The sequence below is a fragment of the Mastigoproctus giganteus genome, chromosome 4, assembly GCF_048544385.1.
Source record: "Mastigoproctus giganteus isolate SK-2022 chromosome 4, ASM4854438v1, whole genome shotgun sequence".
Classification (NCBI taxonomy): domain Eukaryota; kingdom Metazoa; phylum Arthropoda; class Arachnida; order Uropygi; family Thelyphonidae; genus Mastigoproctus; species Mastigoproctus giganteus.
In genome coordinates, this window is record NC_143578.1 from 245,075,460 (window position 1) to 245,097,607 (window position 22,148).

The window sequence follows — 22,148 nt, forward strand, 5'->3', positions numbered from 1 at the left end:
CTAGATTACATCAAGAGTACATAGCACTGAAAAATGATTACAGAAGAGCAATAACAATTCGTAAGAGGGAAATTATTCGTCCAAGAGTCAGGGAATTCGAATCCATCGGGTCAGTTGTATAAAATTACAAGACACAAGCTACGCAATTCGGATGTTTTTAATACTGCGTGTACAAGTTAGATAGAAACAATAGGATGGATGGAAGGATTCCATTAAAGCTATAATTGATAAACTATTCCCACAAGGTGATTCCTTGGAAGATACCGCAAATCGACTTCAATAAGAAGAGAAAATTCTTTACGTGTAACTCAGTTAACTATGGAGCCATTTACAATTAATGAATTGGCACGTGTCATTGGAAAATTAAATTTTAAGAAATGTCCAGGATATGATTTGATTGAGAATGAATTTATTGCACGGTTTTATGAATTATTTCCGCAGTTGTTACTACTACTATATAACAAATGTCTCGCAATATTTCCCACCTGATTGGAAGGTAGCTTTACTGAATCTAATCAAAAAGCCTGGCACCCTCCCCTCTCAGATCCTGGATCCTATCGGCCAATAGCCCTTCTAGCTAACCTTGGCAAATTACTGGAAAGGTTGATGGTTCTGTAAGATTTGAAAATCTTACAAAAATAAATTATTTTTTTTAGACTTTGGAAGTTAGTTTTCCTTTTGGATTCTTGCCGTTATTAGGATAATATGGTAATAGCGGTAGGTTCAGTAACAAGAATTATTCAGTAAGAATTGTAAAATTAGTGGGTAGTAGTAATGAAAAACAGAACCATTAGCATAACTTCCATTGTAAGCAGGGAACAGACGGAGAATACTACGGCAAAAGCAGCAAGTGGTTTTCAGAGACAAACAAGTTAATGTTTATGCCAGGTCAAAATAGTAGTGCAATTTACTTCAGTCGCAGACCAGAAGTCGGTTCTTAAACACACACACAATTTCCAAAGATAGATGCTGTGGTCACTAATGTCACTTTTTGTGGTTTTAAAACGCTATGGAGACAAGGCGTTATATGAGAGGGATAATGTTGTTTTTTTTGGCACACCGGATGGCCGCAGATCCAACAAGTTGAAAATAGGGGTGTATTGATCACGTGCTACTGGGCCGGCGGAATAAGGGGTTTTCCAACAAATGGAATGAGATAGAATCCGAAAGTAAATGTAAGATTGGTAGAAGTCACTGGGAAATGGGCGTGGCGAAATCGGCAGTAAGAGGGAGAAAAAAGGCAGTGAACGGGTTGCAAAAGACACTGAAGTTGAGATTTGGCGGTGTGAATGAAAATGGTTTAGGAGGACACTAATTTGAGAATTTGACGGTGTGAGTAAGAATGGTTTAGTCAGACACATAGTTTAATTTTTTGGTCGGTGCTAGTGAGAATGGGTTAGTCGTTGAGAAAGTCACAGTTCTTTTTTTGAGTGGAACATAGTCAATGTTGGCTCTTTGAGACGTCTAGGAATTGGGAAGAAATATGTGGAAGACAAAACGAGTATCTCACAAGGAAAGGGTAGACTCAAATCTGCCGTTAAAGACCAAGATTCCTGAAATCTTGGAAAGCAAAGTGCTGGAATCGGATGGAATCGGAACCCCGACCGACATGATAGTAGCCATTCCGGAACAGGAGAAGTGCATCAAGCGGGCTGAATAAAATGAAGAAGAAACCTCCTGGCAGCACAACTACCAGTGCCTAATTCTTCAAGAATAGTAAGACGTCGCCCCAGATAGTAAAAATAAGCTGTACCTGATAGGAAGGATGAAAGATGACGCCCCGCCGAGTTCTACAAGTAAGTGGCTAGATTGTAGTAGTACCTTCACACACACAAAGAACTGTAGAAACCCAGTAAATTGGTCAGCAGGACTTTAGAAATACCTAATTTGTAAAGATAGTTTAGGGAAGAATCAGGAAGGAAGAACATTAAAAAGGGGGATTTATTAGATAAATAGAAAGGAATGGATATTTCTTGTTTAATTGATGCAGTATTAAGTATATGTAGGGAGGAAGAAAATGGAACTGATAATTCTTGTTAATAGTATTTAATTGGTGCAGTAGTAAGTATATGTAGAAGGGAATGGAATGGAATTGATATTTCTTGTTTAATTGATGCAGTATTATACATGTAGGATGGGATAGAATGGAATTAATATTTCTTGTTAATAGTATTTAATTGGTGCAGTACTAAATATATGTAGAAAGGAATAGAATGGAACTGATGGTTCTTATTAATGGTAATTAAATGAAGGAGTATTAAGTATGTGTAGAAAGGAATGGAATGGAATTGATATATTTTGTTAATGGTATTTAACTGATGCAGTATTAAACATATGTAGAAGGGGCTAGAATGGAAATGATATTGTTTTACTAATGGTATTTAGAGGATGCAGGATAAAAATATATCTAGAAAGGAAGGGATTGATATTAGCTTGTTAATGATTTTTACTAATGTATGAATATGATGTATATATACACATGTAGGTGAGACCAAATCATGTTGTCATATGGATGAATTCAATTATTATTTGGTTTTAATTATGCTCATGTAAATATGTCTAATAAACTGATTTTTTTTTATATATACAACATTTGTGTGTTTTTTGTTGTTCTGAGTGCAAGCCTATCCAAAGGGACTAAACACATTAAGGAGCTTTCCCCTTGAACTTAGAATTTTCTGTGAAGCAAATGTCAGATGCGCAAGTGGGGAGATATTATAAAGGGGATATATATATTATATAGGGAAAAAAAAACAACAAAAGGATATATTGTTTAAAAAGGATACAAAGATATATAAATAATATAAACAATAATAAATTAAATATAAATATAAACTTCACCCCCCCCACAGTTCTGCGCATTACTCAGTTAATAGTGCAGCGTGGAATGACATCAAATAAACAAACTGGGTTTACATCTGGGAAGTCAGCAGAGGATGCTTTAATGGACTTTCGAACACACATCGAGAGTTCTGCTTCAAAGTATGAATTTTTTGTGGATTTTCAGGTTGCCTTTAACTCAGTATCAAGGTGGGAGGCTGCCCTTGCTCAGTTGAAGACAGCTGGATGTTCTCGAGATTATATAAATTGTTTGGAAGTTATTTTAGTGACAGATATGTAATTGTTAAATCTAAAACCTTTTATATTAAAAAGCAGGTTTATCGTGGTTCAGTCTTGGATCCTTTCATATGGAATGTTGTCTTGCAAAATTGGTTAGTTCGCTGTTTTGCCGACTGTAGGACGATAGCCGATACTGTATTGACTGATTTGCATCTCAAAAAACTATAAATCAACTATTAATCCGTATAAAACTAAATGATGCTTTTTAAAAGCAAACTGGACCCTGGTCGACCTCCACAAATAAAGTTAAATGATATTCAGCTACCAATGACATCTGAAGCTATCTAGGAATAGTAATAGATTATAAACTCTCATTTTTTTCTCATCTAACATACAGAAGAAGAATCTTTATTGCAACGCTTAGAATGATAATTTACATAATATTAGTTGCAACAACCCGTCACGGCACAGTGGCCAGGGGTTCACATTGTACTACAGAGACATTATTGCCTCAGGAACCAAAATACATAAATAAATAATAGAAATGATAAATAAGTGCAAAAAAAAAAAGTACAGGAAAATGGAGAAATGGCTTTAGTATACTACATGTATAGAACATTAAGTGAGTGTACAATCATTTGCTTCACAATACATACAATAAGGGTATGCATTGAAGCGCATAAATATGTATATAGTTCTTTGGGTTAAGAATATACATTGCTCAAGAATCAAATTATAATAGTAGTAGTTTTGGCTACCCCACTGAGTGTTCCTTTCCTATATTGTCTATCACGACAGAACTTATTGAAGTCAACATCTAGGTCCTGGACTCGAGATAGCATCTGCTGATGAAGAAATCGGTCCGACAGATGAAGGCGTCTTTGAAGAAGACATAACTGGGGGATTGCTCGTAGATGTTCCGGTGGGATCATCCATGCACAGTTTTCCAGAAGGATGGGGAGGAGATGAGACCGGTCATAAGTTTGACTGTTGTGACGAGCCTTCTTTAATTAATGAGCAACTTGAGCCTTGGGATGTTAAGTGCATTGGCCATATCGGTCGTCCGGAGCTGTGGAGGCAGGCTAAGTTTGTCGCGCGCCCACCTGAGAAGCCAGTATTCTGATGAGAAAACTGGTTTGGTGGTAGAAGGAGATGCAGATGCCCAAATCTCTGCAGCATAGAGAAGTGGCGGATACGCTATTGTTGAGAAGTATCTCACCGTTTGTCTGTTACATGGTGAAAATGTTGCTTACTTATCCATCTCAATCTGGCGGCTTTTGTGAGGAGTACGTGTACTTGCTGGCCGAAAAGAAGCTTCGGATCGAAACTTATTCCTAAGTCAATATGATGTTGGACAAGACGGATGGAGGGTCCATTGAGGGTTGGATAGATTTTTGTTGGTTGTTTTTTTAACCAGAAGACCATGATTTCTGACTTCTCGGGATTGATACGCAGACCAAATTGTTTGAGGTAGATACATATTGAGGAGAGAGTGGAGGTTAGCTCTTCTGAGACTTGGTGAGGGTTTTGGCTTGCTTTTATTGGCGTGAGTACCTTTAGATCGTCAGCATATACCAGGAAATTTAACTTTTGGATTACCAGTGGAGCAGTAAGGGCGGTGAAGAGGAGGCCAGATAGCACTGCCCCCTGCGGGACTCCAACTGAGATTACTTTGCGGTATCGTGAGTTATCTACAGATAATTTGACTATTCGGTTGTTCAGCAGAGATGCGAGGAAAGCTAAGGTGTCGCCTACTGTCTGATTGTGCTTTTCTAGTAGTTTTACGACAGACGGGATGTGCACGGCATCAAATGCAGATTCAATGTCTACGTAGGTGGCTGCCAGCTCGTCTCTGTTCTCAAAGGCTGTGAGGATTCTGTTAGTTGTTGCTAGAAGGTTGGTCACAGTTGATCTGTGTGTGGAAGTGCATAGTGGATTGTCTGGCAGGATTTGCTTAGTGAGGATGGGAGCAGTATTTTTTCTAGTAGTTTCAACAGACAGGATGAATTTGAGATCGGTCTGTAGTGTTTCACAAGTGATGGAACTCGAATTTTTGGCCTTGGTTTGACAAGGTATTCCTTCCATTGGTGTGGGAAACCGTACTCTGAGAGCACTGAGTTAAAGATATGTAACAGAGGTTGCAGGATGTAAGGACTCAGGTTCTTAAGCATAAATTGCGGAATCGCGTCAGGTCCAGTAATAGAAGTTGCTGGCAGTGAGTTGATGGCATTAATTAATTCTTGTCTCGATATTATTATGGTTGTCAATGGGTCAAAACCGGTGTCAGACGTTGGTGGTAAGGGCTGGTCTTCTTGGTTGACAGTGGTGGTAAACCTAGTGATGTAGTCAAGTCAGCTTTGGGGATCAAGTTGAGGGAGAAAACGTGAAGGGGTATCCTTATATGGAATATATGGGGTATCCTAATATGCGTATGGTCCTGTCAAGGTATGATTTTATCGCTGTGGATTTCTGGCGGTTAAACTCACTCGAGAGTAGGCAACTCTCTCCGTAATGTTGTGCGATTGCTTCCACAATTTATGTAGATGTATGTTGCTTGAGGTCGAATCGCTTCTTCAGGTCGTGGGCCACCATGCTTTACAGTAAGGAGAAATTGTGATCTTTCTTGTGGCCGAATAGCTTGTACGGATATAGTCCAATTAGTAAGGAGGGTGACGGCTAACTGGACATCACATGACTCTAGAGTCGACCAAGGGATTAACGACGCTGACTCGATGCATCTCGGTATGTTCAGGAAAGTAGGGCTGACATGTGACATGGTTTTGTTCTGCCGATTTGGAAGATGGCGATTAGTTGGTAATTGAAATAGTAATTGAAATAGTTATAGTTAAGCAGTGATCACGGCAACCTAGAAGCCTCTTGGCTACCTAGAAGCAGTGATCACCGTTTCTAGGTAGCCAAGAGGCCAGCGCATCACAACACATAAAATACACAAATATCACACTATTTCACATCTGGCCTAGTTTACAGAGTCTGTTAAAACCTACAGTGATACGAGGCGGATTTGCACTGGCGTTCTAGGAGCCGCCCTAACATGTCCACATAAAGTGTCTTCCCATTATGACCCCTATTTTATAAGGAAATGAAATTTTGTTGCAGAGCGTTTGCAAGGTTGATGTCTGAAATTCGACCCGTGATGACAAAACAGGTAAAAGAAGGACTTACCACAAATAGGAATGCTTTCGCTCCACGTGCCTCCGTGTAGGCAGATCCGCTTGTCGTTCCCGAAGATCATGTGGGTGGTGTCGCAGTGGTACTGGATCATGGCCCCGGGGTGGTAAACCTGCTGTACCGGAAGGTACCATCCATCCACTGGTCGTCCAGGAATTCCACACGGTTGCTCTGCAATAAGGGACGCACAACTAGAAACTTGACAGTAAGTGCTCTCTCTCTCTCTCTCTCTCTCTCTCTCTCTCTCTCTCTCTCTCTCTCCACACAGGAAATGAGTTCAAAAGGGAACAAGAGAGACATAAGACAGTAATAAATTTAAGAAATATATACATACACTGGCCAAGAAATCAAAACCGTTGTATTAAGATAGTCACGCGCAAAAGAAATGCCATCGAGTGGTGACAAGACTGCACTAATCTGAAGCCAGAATGGGGAAAACGCATGATCTATCAGACTTTGAAAATGGTTTTATCATGGGTGCACACGTTTAGCAGGAGCCACTGATTCAAAAAGTCCACGTGGAAGAACCGTCCATGTCAAAGGGCGGCTCTTCCACATCTCAACAGCGTAAATGTGGCAGAAGAACACTTCAACAGAGAAGACGCCGTACTACTCTCAAGAGGACTGTACCGGAAAAATAGATCCAGTGTGCAGCAAATAACATCTGAATTCAACAAAGCCTACACTTGCCCTATTGCGGGTACGCTCTTAGGTATTTAACGCGTAGCACTCGCAGGGAATTGAAGAAATTCGGTATCGGCAGTCGTCTGCCTGTGTGGAAGTCGCTTTGGTCACACATGAACAGATAATTCCGCTTGGAGCGGTGCCGAGAACGTCTTGATAGGACAGCGGAACAAAGGAAGAAAGTCACGTTGTCGGACGAATCTGTTTTGTACTGATGGTAGGCCGAGAGTGTGGCGAAAACCTCACGCAAAGCGATGGACCCTGCTTGTCTTGTTAACACCACTGAAGCTTCTGGAGGGTGTATCACCGTATGGCTTTTGTTGGTATAAAAAGGTACGTGGAAGGTGGAATGTCATCCAAGGAGTACCTGGATTTTGTATCAGATCTACTGCAATATTATTCTTCTGTTCCAAAAATGATGGCTGTTCTAGGGATAACAGTGCATCTTGCCAGAATCATGCAAGAATGGTTCTGGGACATAACATGAGAAATAAACGTCTCAACAAAGATTTTAGTTGTTATCCAAAACTGTTCACCATTTTCCAGAACCGTTCAGCTACAACTACTGTACCAATTTTCACCAAAACTTCCAATTTCAAAGGATTTAACACTCTTTTGAAACATTCGTTTTTCATTAAGCCTCTGACCCGGGAACCGCCGAATACACCAGTGATTTTGACATCACCGAAGGAAGCGTCACCCGTAAATATGAAGAGCTGCGGGGAAATGTATTTTTCTATTTTCTCGGCATCTGCAAATCTGAGAGATGATATAGATGCATTTTAATTTTAACCATCTGTTAAAATGGTACACTGAATTGCCCTCATCTCGGCTCACAAATAAATTTCAACGCTCCGACAAGAGCTTTAAGAAACCATCCAATGCGAGAACAAATTATGGATACTACAACTTCTATAAGAGGACTGCAAGGTCAATGAACAAAGCAAATCTTGAGATATTTGACACCCCTGGACAATTCAAGAGACAACTGAAACTGCTAACCTCATCCGTTACCTGAACCTTAAAATGGACTCTTCTCGCAAGCTCTAAGACTGATTGTGTTATGTATGTGAAGAAATACCAGTGCTCTACCTTACTCCAACCTGTTCACTTAAATCTGAGTGACCCCTCCTTTTTTATTTATTTAATTTTATTTTTATCTGTAGATCTCAATTTCTTTTTGTGTACATTTACTTTCTCTTTACTTTGGAAATGCGTACTCGAAGCTTTGAAGCTGTGTAATAATGCTTTGAAGCTGCACCCTCAGGCACGTTTCATTGATGTTTTGTAGCTATTAACACCAACAACAACAACAACAACAATAATAATAATAATAATAATTAATTAATTTCTCCTTGGAAGGATTTTTAACTCTTCCCCGTATGTTGGCTCGGTTTTCGGTCTGAGGCGATGGTTTCTTTTCACGATCTTTGGTTTTTCATCCGGCAAACTGGCTCGAAATTAAGAGGCAGACGAAACATGACGGAAATTGGAACGAAGGCGCAAGTTCCAGTTTGGATGAGTTGAGGACAGCCGAGCATTGGAAAGAGGGAGGGAGGGAGGGATGCCACTGATAGCCGAATTAAACTAACGCAGTTCCGACACAAACAAGCGGCGGCCTCCATCTCCCTTGTGGGCAATCCCACCGTAACGTATCGTAATTAATGGGGACGGCGATGTTTGAGTGGGATATTTCCTGAATTAGAAATCCGTCGCTCGAGAGTACTTCAATTAACGTAATGGATCGTCATCAGTGAATGTGAAATTATTTATTCAGTTGTTGCCCCCGCGTGGATGCATCTGCACTCGCCACAGTTCAGTTTGCGTTCGTTCGGTTTTGTTTCCAATCTTTTATTCAAGTTCCGTCAGCAGCCACGTGATCGCGCGCCAGCAGGAAGCGTCGTCCGTCACTTCTCCCTTGACATAATTTCCGAGAAGTGCGCTTCCGGAGTTGGGCTACGAACGAGGTCAATTAAAGAAGGCAGCGAACACTTTCGCCATTAAATGTCGCTCGGACAGAGGTGGGGGGTAGCGGCAGGGATCACGCGCTGCGTTTAATTTCCATAAGGGGGGAATAGAGAGGGGGAAGAGAATGTTTATTGTAACGATGATAATAAGACGTACCGTTTATGTTGCAACCAACTCGTCACGGCTGCAGACCGCACATGTTCAGGGGTCAATGAATTTAAATAACAAATGAAAAGGGCATTTACACAATCAAAAGTCTTGGAGAAGTCCGCAGGGTGTGGAGAGGAGTTTTTTAGCAGCACGAATCCCACATGGGTGGTTCACGTATTAATCTCGTTTTCACGAAAACATCGTGTCCGTGAAGCCTGCCAGTTCTTTTGGAAATCATCTTTCTTTTTTTTTTTTCTTTTATAAATCTCAACCACACGAAGCCTTATGAGTTCTCCCTCTGAGAAATAAGTCGGAGAGTCGAGCAACCCTATTGCACTGAGAGCTGTCGCTGTATTGATTTTCCACCTGAACCACTTCAGTAGCCAATATTCAGGTGCCACGAGAGGCTTTGTGGTCGTAGGGTGGCCGACGCCAATTTCCCGAAGAGTACAATAATGATGGTTGGTTGGAGAATGGTTCTGGTGTATTTCTTGATGATTTCAGGAGGCGTTTAATACGCAATAGATTTTGTTGGTTGCTCAACGCAAACTCGAGCCCGTGAGGCGAGTTTATTCAGATGAACACCGAAACGGAGTTTTAGGTCGGAGTGAGCCAAAACATCGTGGATTTCGGTGTTAGCGAGAGTGGGGACGATCACCGTAGGATTGCCCTCCTCGTAGTTTCTCGTTAGGCCAAAAAAAATGATACAATTTTCATTAGACTTATTTATGCGGTCAGGATGAGGCTGGGACTGAGGTTATGATCTTCAGGACATCTACGAGGAGATGATTGTACCAGTGGAGATATATAAAACAATCCAGAGAGGATGCTCTGGAGACCCTGCAGCACTTCCTTCGGTGTCAAGTTGGAAGAAGGAGAGCAATAGGAAAGCACAGTGTGTTTCTCTTAATGCGATTCTAATAGCCAACATAACAGAGAAGGGAGATTCACAGCATGGAAAGCGGCCTCCTGGATATCGAAGTCAGTCATGGCAAGTTCTGGACTGCACTGGAACCCGGATAATATGGCAATGAACACAAGGAGAGAAACTCGTTTTATTGTATTTCGGAGGTCAGTCGGCAGTGGCCGCTTACGCGGTGCATCCTGCGAGCTGAACTCGTCTTGTTTAGGATCCTGACCCCCCCCCCCTCCTTCCCTTTTTGGGCGAAATGTCCGAAATATATATTTTACAAGTCATTCGGTTGCAAACATTCTGCGGACAGTTGGGTTACTGAAAGGTTTAAGCAGTAAAGAATCGACGTCAAACCCTTAAAACAGTGAGATGCACCCCAAAATATGAACCGTGCGGGAAGTGGGTGGTCCTCACGACCCACGATAAGGGTCGTGAGGACGAGGAAGAAGAGCTTTTGACCTTTCACTGTAAGCGGCTGCGGTCTCTTAATTCGGAATGTTCATTTTCACGAAAACATCGTGTCCGTGAAGCCTTTTGGAAATCATCTTTTTTTTTTTTTTTTTTTCTTTTATAAATCTCAACCACACGAAGCCTTAAATTTGTGATTTACAATTGTCATTTATAAACACAAAACATACAATCTGCAGTAAATCAAATATTTATAAGGAATTTAAACAGAGATACAATAAATAGTAGGAGAGTATTAATTAATTAAAAAGAATGATATGATACAACGATTAAAACGAAAAACATTAAAAAATAAGGATAATATTACGTCATTATCAATAAGATAAATTTATTTTTTATTAGTTTTAATAATACATTAAACCTAATAAAGTAAAAAAAAATATTATAAACCATAAAACAATTATAAAATTCATTTTCCACACTGATTTTGCTGAAAAAGACACCAATATTGTTTTCATTTAGAAATGCCGCGGTTCTGTTAAAAAATTCAAATTTAAGATTCGTTTAAATTTGGTGTTATGAAATAAATTACGTTCCCCAAAGGCCTCGTGGATAGTTTAAATTAATATAAGATAGGAGCAATTGAGCGTCGATTTTGCCTTGAACTATAGAGTGTAGAAGATTACACATTTCTATCTTTCAAGGTTTAAAATTTTACACCAATCTTTATACAAATAAAAGTGTAGATCTGATTTATAAGCTAAATACCCGATGAGGGATTTTTACACCGGTCTAACGTATCATATTACTTTTTCCAAAGGGGGTCCACACCGATGCTTCATATTGCACTGCTTGAACGAATGTTCAAGCAGTTGTGGAATAGTTAGGGGTATTAAGAACCATTACTGGTTCTTAATACCCCTAAATCCAGGATTTCGTGTATTCTTTTACTGTGGACAGATTCCAAGGTATAATTGGAATTAAACCCATATCAGCAAATTTAATAACAGATAAGTAATTGTTTGTGAGAATCAATTTTGGTAATGGCGTGGCATTTATCAATATTCTTAGATAGGCCATGCCTTTTAATCCAATTATAATTCGACTGAATGCCCTTTCGCAACTTATAGACCGGTTAATCTCTTTGTACAATTTCATGTGATCAGCATAAGTAAGGATACTGAACTTGGCTCTCTGTAAACATATGTCAATTCAGGAATATACTGAATAATAAAGGACCGAGAGATGAACCCTGTGGGACACCCTTCTGTATATTAATGTGATCCAAATAAAAGTCGTTAAAACAGATTATACGTTATCTTTTTAAAGTAGTGTTGAAGCCAGTCCCACAACGCTCATATCAGCGAGCTTAATACACGATATATTATGGGAAACTGAATCAAAAGCTTTTTGAAGATATAAATAAATAATATCCGTCTGTTTGTTGTTATCATGCTCCATTGTCAACAAATGTGTAAATGTGGACTTTCCCTCTACGAAACCATGATGAATATGATGCATTTTATCATGGAAAAAAGCAGTTATTTGTTTATACACCGTGTACTCCGCTATTTTAGGGAGTGAGTGAGCGAGCGAGCTTGATTTATGTATTGGTTTATAAGAAGCTGGATTACTCTTATCACCTATCTAATATCAGGGATTAACAGTAGCTATCTTAAGGTTATTAGGAAAATGACCTGTCTTGAAAATAGTGTTTACGAAACATACAGTTGTTTACATAACACAAAATAGCAATTCTTCCAAAAGGCCATTGGGACACTGTCCAATTTGGATTTTAGTTCATTGGAAATTTGCTGATTGTTGCGCTAAAATTACTAATACGATCATTTCCCTAAATATTGTGAATGCCTTTTTGTTGTTGTTGTTGTAGGATGGTTGTTACTTTCATCATTTTTTGATGAATGCAGCGTTTCAAAGTGTTCCGTGAATTCTTTCATAGTTAGTAATAATGTATTTTTTCCCATATTTGATTGCATTTTATATTTGATCCAACGAAGGTTCATTTTCTTAATAACTGAACATTCTATTAAGGATAAATATTTATTCCCTCGGGGAAGCGAAGAAATCGCACGATACTTCTTAGACTTCTCGACAAGATCCAGTTCAATTTGACAATGCCAAATAGGTAGCATCTGCAGCTGAGTTGTACGGATCGCCCTCTCCGTGCCTCCGAGGTCCGTGTCACCTGAATAAATCTGCCCCCCCCCCCACGTTCCTTCATCTACTGTTGAAAAGAAACCAACTATAGCTCGGTCGTAGTTGTCTATGACGTGAACTTCTTTGATAACAGCCATACGACGATGATTTCGGCCACACTTCGTAAACAGACCTCCGGTGTCTCACCTTTCAGTTTACGAATCAGAAGGGTCCGGTGACGTGCGTGCTTGAGTACTATGTATGTACGTGTTCCCTGTCTATGGTGTATTGGTGTCCTCCCACGACATTTGTCCAACTCCACCTCTTATCTGTGTGGTGATTTGCAGAACCTCCGTATGAGAGGCCTCATGTGGTGTGTGCATGCGCTGTTCTGTATGTTGTTCGTGTCCCGCCTCTTCGCCACCAGCCATCATCTGGAGAACTGTTGCCCAATGCCTGGTCCCAGGCACGTGTAGCTGGCTCGTGTCCCTGTCTTTAAACCGCATCCAGTAAAGCATCTACTGGTGGTGCTACACCAGTAGATGCTGAATACCCGTACGCAGATTGCCCAGACATGTGTACTGAAAAAAAAAAAAAAAAAAACTTTTCATTCCACCTGTGTCCTCGCCAATTATAGCAAGATGATTGATGCACAGGAGGGAGTGCAATACCACATGTGCAAATGACCAAATGGAATTTGTGTTTCCTCCAATCCGTCTTTCAGTCTCGAGTTTTCAGTGGGATGGGCTGTTGTTATGGTTTCCATATGAGCACATTTATGTTATGTTGTTATTTGGTTTTTAGGAGCATTAGCAACTAAGGCCATATTGCTCCGGGATATGCGGTGGCCATTCCCTGCCCTTTCTGCATCCTCCGTATTTGGTGGCTCACGGGTTCGAACCCCGTGTCTAATCCAGAAGCGTGTGCTACGCACTGCTGCTCCTGCCCACCTGGCTGCGAAGGCGCTTAGCACATTTATCCGGTGTATAATTAGATGCTGTTTTTGTTACTTCATTTCATTCACTGTGTACAAACTGTATAACGAGCTTTTTGATTTTACCAAATTCGCAAATGGAGGCAAAGTATTTACAATTATCGAGAAACCGGCGCTTTTGGAGTTATTTGCATTTTCAGAGGTTTCAGAGATAATTCAATGGAATTATTTGCGCTTTCCTGCGAGGAACAAATTGTTTCCTCACAAGTAACTTTGGTTTTGTAATTTCGACGCTAAAGAACTCTTTGAATTCTCTGCAGGCGAGAGAAATCAAATTGCATCATCGCATTTAGTTAATTCCACAACAGGAATTTGTGTTTTGGTTGCCTTGGAGTGAAAGCTACTTTAACTATCAACTTGTTCATTGCTATGTGTAGTAGCGCTTCCGTAGCCAGGTGGGAAGGAGCAGGAATACGTCACACGCTTCTTGACTAGACCGGGGTTCGAGCCTGTCACCACCAAATACAGAGGATGCGGAAAGGTCAAGCGAATGACCACCGCATATCCCGGAGCAATATGGCCTTAGTTGCTAATGCTCCTAAAAACCAAATAACAAAAAAGCTACGCTTAGTGGCCAAGAGAAGGAAGCTCTTCGGAATAAATATCTGTTTTACTCTTTTTAGTGTTCAAACTGATTTTGTTTGGTGTCTTATTACTAGAAAGAAAGAAAGAAAGAAGCAGTAATAGTATTATTCCACTTGCCCTAAAAAATAACGATTTATTTTACTGGAGATGCTTACTTGGCTAACCAGGGGTCTTGAAGGCAGAAGAAACACCATTCTTAGAAAAAAAAAAAAAAAAAGACACTGGAAAGGCGTCTTATAAGCACCAAATTCAATAACAATAAAGAAAACTGGAATGATGTTAAACTGTGGCCGAGTTAATGAGTCTGGGGCAAAATTCTGTTTTTGAAGTTTTGTAATTTTATGTTTATGTCATCAGGGGATGATCTAAAATTTCTCTAAAATAAGTATTCTTCTAGGGTGTTAAACAGTGATGTCGCCTTCCAAATATCGCCAATAGTAAAGCCAGGAGAGGGCTTAAATTTTAGCCGAAAAGTAGCAGAAATCTTTCAATTTTCAATTATATATGTCTATAAAAGTAATATATCCACACCAGTAACAATCCCCAGTGAGGTAACTACGTATATTCTATATATTTAACAATTATAACTCGAGTTCCATCTTGTTTCGTCCAGAGGGAGCTGCAGGAATAGCAATGGCTGCTCTGGAAGGAAACTTTCCCTCCAAAACAACATCAGTCGGCAGATACTGTAATATTGGGGGCTGTCTGATAATGAAGGTATTACAAAAGGGTGCAACCCATTTCATCAATATGAAAACAACCCCGAAGCCGAATGCCATAAATTTAGTGCGTACAAACTTACCAGAAGTTCTCGATGAAGATGGCAATATTTTTATATTCGGGGGTGGTCTGCAGATGCCACATAATCCGCAAGTTTGAAGAGCACAAATCGCAAACGTAAGCACTGACCAAGGAACAGTTGAGCGGAGTACACGCGCCCGAGTACTGGCGAAACGTGTCTTTATTGATCGTAGCTTTTACTGCTGGGGCCCTCTGAGCCCCGATGCAGGAACGTCACATGGTCACGCGCCACTGCCTGCACTGGTTTGTTTGGCCCACATATACGAATAGCCCGTTAACAAAAAAAAAAAACATTTTTATTAAGGTTCTTTTTGAAATGTCCTTTAATTTTGGTTTCGTTTTGTTTTATTAAACATCCAATCATTAAGCATTTTCATCATTGAACAGAACAATCGTTAAGATGATTGTTCTGTTGAATGATTGCTCCCCGCACAGTCTAAAATGTGGGCTGCCACCCACTTCTCGTGCCATCCGCGCTCCGATATCGAAAAGGGCGTCTTACCTGCCGAGGAGTGGCCTCCCACGAGCAAAGCTGCGACGAACATGAGGACACCCAGCATGACGTCACCTGAAGACGCACACCACACACGGATTCACGACGATCGAGACGAACCCCGACGCACCCTTCATGGCGAGACAGTTCGCATGACTACGAGCGTCTTCCTCTGCCTCGCAGCGAAAGCGGGGCTGGGCGGGGCGATCCCCGTATTTCGGAAATATTGACACGATAGCGCGGAAAGCAGCTCGAGACCAGAGTCACTTTCCGGCTGTTAACTACGCCTTCCCGGAAGGTGCGTTTGTTGTCGGTGATAAGGAGCTGTTGGCAGATCGGCAGCCCCTCGGATTTCAAGGTGGCTGACCCGGCGACGCACTTTTGTAATTATTAAACGATTATTTATTTATTTGTTTATTATCAACAGCTACAAAACAGCAATGAAGCATGCGTGATGGGGCAGCCACAAATCGAGGGAAAAGAAAACAATAAATGTACAAACAAAAAGTGAAGACAAAACAGAAAAAAAAAAAAAAAAAAAGGATGGACTAGTCAGACTGAACTGAACACTGCAATTTCTTCACGCACTTTTCACACTCACAGTCCTAGAAATCGTAAGAAGAATCAATTTTAAGGGTAACGGATAAGTTGCCTCTTGAAGTGTCTAGGGGTGCCGAATATCTGCAAGTTTGCTTTGTTCATTGATCTTGCGTTCCTGTTAATATCCATAATTTGTTCTTGCTTAGGATGGTTTAGGCAGTGAATGGTTTCTGAAAGCTCTTGTCGGTGCGTTGAAGTTTATTTGTGAGAATTTATGGTGCCATTTACCAGCTGCTTGAATAGGAGCACATCGGCTTTGTCACTTTCTTTCTTCCAGCTTTTCTCCAAAGAGTCCAAACACCACTCCTGCTAAGATTTCTCATTTTATTCTAATCCACTTTTGGAACAGATGTGTTGCCTTGCTCTTTTTTGGATATTTCGATTTCTTGTTTTTGGTAAGCTGCATGTGGGAACCAGGCCCGGGAGGCATATTCTAGGCCCTAACAAATTCTGGAAAGATACACGAATAGTGCCAATTGATTGAAGTCTCGGTTGATTCTTTTAAGAAATCCTAGATTTTGCTAGCTTCCCTAGCTTCCAGTATTTGCGAATTGCTGACCCGCAACGCAATTTTGTAACGAGTTACCGCAGTTCAGTTCACAAACCTCGTGCGTGTTCAGCTCACGGAATGCAGTGCACCTTTCCAAATAAGCAGAAGCAAATGGCTGGATCTCATACATCACAAGGCACTAAGAGTTGCACTGGGGGCTTTTCGCACATCGCTAGTTTTAAGCCACTATACCAACTATTGACCACCGCTACACCTTCGACGAGAAGTTCTGCTACTAAATTATGCAGCCGAAATCAGCAGTCTCCCACATCACCCCATGTGGCAATATCTCTTCATGCCAAAATGGAGAGATCTCTATCAAACTAAACGGAGGTTCAACAAACCATCTGGCATTAGGCTTCAAGCTCTGATCACAAGCTGGGGCCTGAAGTTTACTAACACACTTCAGGATCCTTTCATTGAAACCCAGCCATGGCAAATGCCTCAGGTACACACTGATAGATATTTTCAGCAATAGAGAAAGAATAACCTTCCAGATACTGTATCAACGTTAGACAAATAAACATGGCCCACTCGATCGAGTTTAGCAGTTTCATTCAACTATACTGTATATAGTTGGATCCAAAACTGGTAATAAAGTTGGCACTGCTGTAGCTGTAGTACTGTGAAATGCCATAATCTCCAAACAACTCCCATAGAATGCAGTACTTATACTCCAGAGTTGTATGGTATTCTATTAGCCCTAGAGAATATTAAAAAAGCCTCGTGTACGGAATCCATCAGACGTGTGAAGTGCTGTTAATGCTCTTTAGCGTAAAATCTGACCGAGTCATCCTCTGATACCTAAAATTTGGGCGCAGTTATTAGAGCTTCGTGGACAGTTAATAATATTCTGTTGGAATCCCAGGAAACCAGCACGCAGATTTAACATTAGCATTAGTAGAGGCATACGATGCAAGAAAACAAGCTTATGCAGCATCAGCCAAAAAAAAAAAAAAAAAAACCACTCCCATTTCGCCCTCTGTTCGTTCAAAATACCTGTCCAGCTGAGCCTTAATTTTATTTAGGCTATCAACTTCCACGACAAGGGATGGAAGTCTGTTCCACCAACCAACCACCCGCTCGCTAAAGGCAAATTTCCGCACGTCTGTCCTACATCCGTCCTTCCTCAATTTGAATTTATGCCCTCTGAGGTGATTATTCTGAGAAAGATGAAGAATCCCATCAGCATTGAGCATGCTCAAACCATTCAAGGCTTTATACACCTCAATCAGATCACCTCTATCGCCGGTGACTAGTCTCCAGACTCTGTAATTTGCAAAACTTAAGCCTTTCTTAAGTTTTGTAAGCCTTTCTTAAGTAAGAGCACCCCTTTGTTTCATTCACTAATCTTGTTGCCCTTCTCTGTACTCGTTCCAGCAGCTCTACATCCTTCTTGAAATGAGGCCTCCAGACCTGTATACACTACTCTAGGTGTGGCCTGACCATTGCCTTATACAAGGGAATAATCACCTCCTTATCCCTGCTGGAAAAATTCCTGTATATCATTGACAAGACACCATGAGCTACTCTTGCAGCCCGTCTGCACTGCTCAGAGAACTTCATATCTGCCTGCACAACCACCCCCAAGTCCCTTTCATTCTCTACCACTGTCAGTGTAGTACCACAGAGTTGATATGTTGCTCTGAGGTTACTGTTTTCCCATGTGTAGTACTTCACATATGGGAAAGAGTAACCTCAGACGCAGAGAAGTATGTTATTAGTCGGTGCGTTTAACTATCGATCTTCGTGTTCAGCTTCATACAATTAATTGACGAGAGGGCGCTACAAGTAGTATGGCACATGCTGTTTTATGCATGCGCGTGTTTGTTTGTCTGTTATTAGAATGTTAGTGTTTTTTTTTGCAATGGAAACAGAATTTGTGGAAAATTGAATGAAAAGTCTTTTCTTCACTCTGGAAACCACAGCATCAAGTAAAATTCTTCACAAGGAATAAAAGGTTTAGTATTCCCGATGTGCCTTTTTCCATTCCGGGGAATTCCACCGCTTTTGAATTGAATTCCATGATTAGTGCTCTTTTAATAGAAAACGGGGTTAAAGATACTAGTTACAATAGTTACAACTGGAACGACCTGCAAGAAAAGCCAGTAGACGAAGCTTTAGAAATGATCCCTCAAGAAAGAGCTATACCAAACAGCACTGGAAGGAGCAGCAAAAGAAATCAAAATATCTGAGAGAACAAAAGAATGGTTTAACCCACAACTGAAAGCAAGTTTCCTCAGGAAGCAAAAACTGTATAGAAAATGGCAAAGAACGGGTCATCCTGCCGATCACATTCGTTATAAGAAAGAAAGAGCACATTTCATCAAAGCAAAAAGACAGGCACACTGCAGTGTTATTCATAACAAACTAAAACGAGCAAAAAGAATTACTAGCAATAGAAATAGCACAGAGAATATGACCGAATGCATTTTCAAGGAATGGGCTAATAACACTTTTGGTAACCTGCATGGACTGAATCAAATTGAGAACACTGATAATGGTAACAAAATTTTGGAATTCCTGAAAGATTTAAACAAGCGAAACTATTCGGCAAGAGAGGAACCAAAAAGACCTCCTTTGAGTGAAATACAAATCACCAAAGAGAGCGTAATGAAAGCAATCAACGATCTGCCCAATAAGGCCACTGTTGGACCAGACAAATTTCCAATGTTCATCCTTAAGATAAGTAGCCCATTTATAATAGATCTATTACTACACATCTATCAGGAAATCATCAGGTCAGGAGCTTTCCCGCAAGCCTGGAAAAATTAAATTGTAACCCCAATACCAAAGATTAAACACCCAAAATCGGCTAAGGATTACAGACCAATTTCTGTTAGTTGCACCCTACAGAAGGTATTCGAAAAAGCGCTGCTTCCCACCATCAATCAACACTGCTTCAGCCATAGACCACCACATTTGCACTCAGTCATTTCGGGGAGATCAACAATAACAAACTTACTGGAAACAATTTTTCGCGTGCAGAGAGCACTAAATGAGAAAAAACAAATTGATATTATTTTTTTGGATATCTCCGCAGCCTACGACAACGTCTCAACTCTAGCGCTCATTGCGATTTTAAGGAATTATTTGAATGTAAGAGGAAACTTGTTAGCTATAATAACCAGCCTGCTAAAACATAGAAAACTTACTGTTAAGCACCAAAAGCTACAATCATACTTTACCATCTCGCGAGGAGTGCCACAAGGGGGAGTTCTTTCGGCTACCCTTTTCGCGGCCGCCATGGAGCCGTTTCTTGCACAGTACCATGACTTTATAACATATGCTGACGATGTAAAATTCTTCATCACTTCCAAAGACCATGAATCAGCAGAAAGTATTTGCTAGATTGCAAATAGCACAATCCGAGAATTTGAGAGCTACCTGGATTGCATCGGGCTCCGTATTAATGCGCAGAAGTCTGCCCAAATGACCATAACTTACAAGCAGAATAAAAATGACATCTCGATCTCTGTGAACGGGTCTAGTGTGGAAAAAGTGCACTCTCACTTGGACCTGGGTCTTAAGTGGGATGACAGACTCACCTTTGCTCAACACTTCGCCAATATGAAGACAAAAATATTCGCCGCTTTATGGGCTACTAGACAGGAACTGGTAGGAATTAGGGATCCTCAGCTAGCGACCAAGTACATTTTAATGTGTGTCCTGCCAATTGCAATGTATGCCTCGCAAATCTTGTCTTCAGTTCCAGATACATATTATAAGTCCGTCCTTGGGATCGAGTACTGGTTCTTGCGATGGCTTAACAGAGTTGCTGGCCACCCTTTTACTATCTCAAGGGCCATTCTCTAATTAAACCTTAACATCGTACCCTGGATGCAGCGGACAATTAACAGGAACATACACACTCTCGCACAAATGCTCACAGGGTGAGTAGATGCTCCAGTCCTGGATAATATTCTAGTCAAACCGCGTGCCACTGCTAGACGTTGCGGGGAAGTAAATAATCCACTGCGTCCAGTCCTGAACAATCTTAGTAGCCTGCAAAGATTCTTCCCATCAAATGCAGCGAAAATATTTAACTCCCTAGATGAACTAAGATGCCCAAAAACTGTGTGAGGATGCAGCATACCGGAAAGAGATCTTCCAGAATTTGTACAGACTTACCGAAATATGAATTGGCTGCAAAGTACCAAAGAATTGAGAGTAAAAGAGAAACTTTCTACTTTAAGAACAATAATAATTGTTGACCGGAAAAATATACCTTCTGTAACAGTTAAGTTCTGTAAATAGGTAAGTTATATGTGGAATTATTAGTGTATTGTAAATATATGAGCTGTATAATGTATGTACACAATCATAAATGTGTAATTACTGTATGTATTAAACATAAAATGTGTACAAAATATTTTGGGACGAGACTGCGTGTACAGTATATGTAACCAATTGCACGTAGTATCTCGTACCCTGATATGTACTTAGCACCCTCCTGGCACTTTACCGTCCCGGGGTGGTTCCTTATGGAAATAAACAGATAATAATAATAATAAAAAAAAAGATTCAGTGCAGCTTGACTTTTTAATTGATAACGTACTTCTTAGAGGTTCGCTTTCTCAGTATCTCGAAGAAAAAAAAAATATCCATTGAATCTGTAATAGAAATTGAATATTTTGAACGATGTCCATCACCTTCTGCTGAGGGAAGTTTGGCTCATGATGATTGGGTTCATTCAGTGAAAGCTGCTGGTAACTGGTTATTTGGACATTAAATGGAGAACATAAGGTCACAGTTACTGCTCATGATGATGCTGTTTTATCTGTTGCGTGGATTAGTTTAGGTAATCCTGTGAGTACATTTGTGACCACTTCTCATGATTATACTGCAAGAATTTGGCAGTGGGACCATATTACAGATATGGTTGAATGTGTTGCCATATGTCGTAGTCATCAAAGAAGCCTGCATTGCATAGATGTAAATCAAGACTATCATAAGTTTGTTACTGGATCTTATGATTGCCTGCTGAAGATATGGTCATCTGATGTGATGATCAAGGAGGAAGCCATAGATAAAGATGAGATTATCTGTGAAAGCAGGAAAAAGCTTAAAACCGAAGTGACAAAAACTGTTCATAAGTTTCCCTTAATGACATTAGCTGGCCATTGTGATGCAGTACTTGGAGTGCAGTGGATAGACAGTAATGAAATTTGTTCAGCATCATTGTATAATTCTCTTCGAATATGGGATATTGAACTGAAAGGATTGAAATCACAATTGAATGGTTCTCAAGCCTTTTTTGGAATATCTTATTCTCCTTTTTCTCGCTGTATTCTTTCTGGATCTTCAGATAGGCATATCAGATTGTGGGATCCAAGAACAAAAGATGGTACGCTTGTGAAATGTGCATTCACTTCCCATTCACTCTGGGTGAGATCAGTACACTGGTCTCCAGTGGATGAATATCACTTTATATCAGGATCTGATGATAACGTTCTGAAATTATGGGGCAAAAGAAGTGTAAAGGCTCCAATAAATGATAATGTTTGGCCATGAAGATTATATCTTTTGTGTTGACTGGTGACTGCCTAGATATTTAATAAGTGGCAGTGCAGACAAGCATGTCAATGTATATACT

The 22,148-nt window shown here is 40.4% G+C and overlaps 1 protein-coding gene and 1 pseudogene across 2 annotated transcripts in view; one reads left to right on the plus strand and one right to left on the minus strand.

Moving 5' to 3' along the window:
* The window catches only part of LOC150087594 (sushi, von Willebrand factor type A, EGF and pentraxin domain-containing protein 1-like), a 67,071-nt gene extending 51,539 nt beyond the window's left edge, over nt 1-15,532 (minus strand). The window contains exons 1-2 of the mRNA XM_090372543.1: nt 15,412-15,532; nt 6,244-6,420 (exon numbers count right to left, since the gene is read on the minus strand). Of these exons, the coding sequence (XP_090228669.1) occupies nt 6,244-6,420; nt 15,412-15,469 (235 nt within the window). The 5' untranslated portion in view covers nt 15,470-15,532. The remainder of the gene's footprint in view (nt 1-6,243; nt 6,421-15,411) is intronic.
* Nucleotides 15,533-21,150: 5,618 nt separating this feature from the next.
* LOC150087595 (ribosome biogenesis protein WDR12 homolog pseudogene) lies at nt 21,151-22,148 on the plus strand (annotated as a pseudogene). Its single transcript, XR_016546889.1, has 2 exons — nt 21,151-21,268; nt 21,354-22,148. The product of XR_016546889.1 is annotated as a ribosome biogenesis protein WDR12 homolog pseudogene (transcript).